At 51.7% G+C, this 2,500-nt stretch overlaps 1 protein-coding gene across 1 annotated transcript in view; it reads right to left on the bottom strand.

Annotated features, from left to right (window-relative positions):
• The window catches only part of nompA (no mechanoreceptor potential A), a 26,667-nt gene that overhangs the window by 1,062 nt on the left and 23,105 nt on the right, over nt 1-2,500 (bottom strand). The window contains exons 19-23 of the mRNA XM_070119648.1: nt 2,245-2,395; nt 1,812-1,973; nt 1,521-1,678; nt 983-1,117; nt 173-292 (exon numbers count right to left, since the gene is read on the bottom strand). Coding sequence (XP_069975749.1) covers nt 173-292; nt 983-1,117; nt 1,521-1,678; nt 1,812-1,973; nt 2,245-2,395 — 726 coding nt within the window. The remainder of the gene's footprint in view (nt 1-172; nt 293-982; nt 1,118-1,520; nt 1,679-1,811; nt 1,974-2,244; nt 2,396-2,500) is intronic.

The raw sequence follows: 2,500 nt of genomic DNA, 5'->3' as shown, positions 1-2,500 counted from the left end.
CGTGTGAGGGCTTTGGTTTGGATCACGACAGAAGAGACTCTGGACTTGAGCAATCGAGTGACTAGCAAGCTTTTCAAATGAGAGTAAAGGAGTATTAAAAAATACAATAAGAAATACCGAAACAGAATGATTGCTTAAAAAAAACTAATGGACCAAAGGAGTCAATGCTCACCGCTCGAAGAGGGAGGGATCGGTGTAGATGGGCTCGGAGGGGTCGGGGTACCTGGACGACGTCGCTGCACCGTCCTCGCCCTGAGGAGCCGAGGCAGTGGCTTCGCTGGCGGGGAAGTAGCTGCGGAGGGAAGAGGAGGCTCAGCAAGGTCACCAAAGGCGCGCCAGGAAGAGAGGGAAGCGGGGCACGGCCTTCAAGAGAACTACCAGGTGCACACACCCACTCCATAGACAGAGTGGCGTGTAGGGTAAGCTATTCTATATGCGGCCTTTGGGCACAACGAAACATGAAGATGCTCACACGGTTGCTGAATGAACGAAATGTGAACTACAGGCATTCTTTCCGAAGACACCACTGGGAGGAAGGAAATGGGGATCGAAGGATCTTCTATGGATATTAGAAAGATAATGAGCATGAATGTGAAGGGAAATCAAATCAATCAGACACGCTAAACACAACCGAGAATCCCAATTTAGTCTATCTTTATTGTTTTCATTTCACTCAAGTCACGAATTGAAGAATCGTGCAAAGATATGTTTAAAAGCAAGACATGCACGCTTGTAGGCCAATAAACGACGAAGAACATAGATAATTGAATATATGATTGAAAATATGAATACGATCAGGTGGAAAGTAGGAGAGAGCAGGTTGCGAAAACGTGAAACGACAGCCGATGAAGGTGACGAGAGTGATGGAATAAAGCTGAGAAGAGGGGCAGTGAGGAAAAGCAACGGAAGAAAACGAAGAAAGGGCACAGGGAGTGGAAGGCTCAGCGACGAGGTAGGAAGTACTGGGTACATGCAAGCTTACACCTGCCTGGCGGGCTGCGTGAGGGTGCGGGCGTGGCTGCCAGGGAAGTTGAATTTGCTCTTCTGCTGGGGCTGGCTGTGGTAGGGGTTCCCCGCGTCGGCGGCGGCGTTCTTGCTGTCCAGCTGGCGGTGCTTCCTGCAGGGCAAGAGGGCGCTATACAAGGCTAGAACTTAGGGCAGGTTATGGTATATCCTCATGCAACTGTGCAGCCCCAAGATCTACGCACTTGGCAAAACCTTTTGAGAAAGATTAGCGCCTATTCCTTTTGGCTGACGGAACAAGAACAAAATGCAATGATTAAGGTGCAATTAATCAAAATATTCCTGACCAAGGTTAAAACGTCCGGTTTCCATATGCCAACAACACATTTGGTGTGTGTGAATGAGTGGGTGTGTATGTGTGTGTGAGTGAGTCAGTGTACATGTGTGTGTGTGCGTGTGTGTGTCTGTGTGTGAGTGAGTAGGTAAGCGAGTGTGTGTGCGCGAGTAAGCAAGCGCAGAATGAGTCCTGCGAGGGAAGGCAGGAGCAGAGGGCCCACCTGACGCAGTAGACGATGGCGAGCAGGGAGGCGACGAGGCCGCTGATGGTGATGACGAGCCCCGCCACCAGGCTGTAGTACTCGGACGCCGCGAGACACACCTCGTCCAGCAGAGCCAGCGGCACGGAGTCGTCGATCTCGTCGCGAGAGAGGTAGACCTGGGGAGGACGCGGTCGTTCGGTCACCAAAAAGAGTTATCGATATCGCGATTCTGGGAGAATTTGGATAAAGCGATAAAAAGAAAATAAATGTTTTTAACTGAAGCTGTCTGTCAAGCGAAACCCAACCGACCTCGTAGATGCCATGGACCTGCTCCTCCTCGTCGGGGTCCTCCTCATCCTCGTCCTCCACGCCGTCGGTCAGCGCCAGCGCCGAGGGATCGTCGCCAGCGTCTCGACGCCTTCGGCCGTAGGACTCCGTCTCCTCGCGCCCGTTGCCGAGGGTGCAGCGGGCCTGGAGGATGCCAGCGTTAGTGATAAAGAAATCCAGGCCATTTGGATGAGGTGGCTTCGGCGAAACGAAAATCTATGACCACGTCGTATATACTCTACAGTATATCAACGATTATGTCTATTCATCACCCCTTCAGTGCCCTTTCGTGCCATCTATATATCTATGCAAAATACATACACACACATATATATATTTGTGTGTACGTGTGCGTGCGTGTGTGTGTGTGACACACACACACACGCACAGACCACCCGAAGGCGGACATCCTTACCGGCACGCATCCCCCGCGGCAATTCCTGACTGTGGCTTCGAAGATCAAGAAGTTCGACTCGGGGATCTTGAAGGCGTTGAACCTGGCCTCGAGCCCGTCGCCGTCACGCGCCTTGCCCAGGGACGGGAACACGTAGTTGTCGACGGGGCAGCTGCGGATGCAAGGAAGGGCCACGTTGATTATGATTCCACCTTTCACCAGGTTTCACAAGTCACATGGTTGCATGTTTGCTTATTTCACACACACAGCGATATAT

Source organism: Penaeus vannamei, unplaced genomic scaffold (assembly GCF_042767895.1).
Source record: "Penaeus vannamei isolate JL-2024 unplaced genomic scaffold, ASM4276789v1 unanchor474, whole genome shotgun sequence".
NCBI classification, from domain to species: Eukaryota; Metazoa; Arthropoda; class Malacostraca; order Decapoda; family Penaeidae; genus Penaeus; species Penaeus vannamei.
Note: the sequence above shows the minus strand (reverse complement) of the source record. Positions and strands in the feature narration are given on the sequence as shown.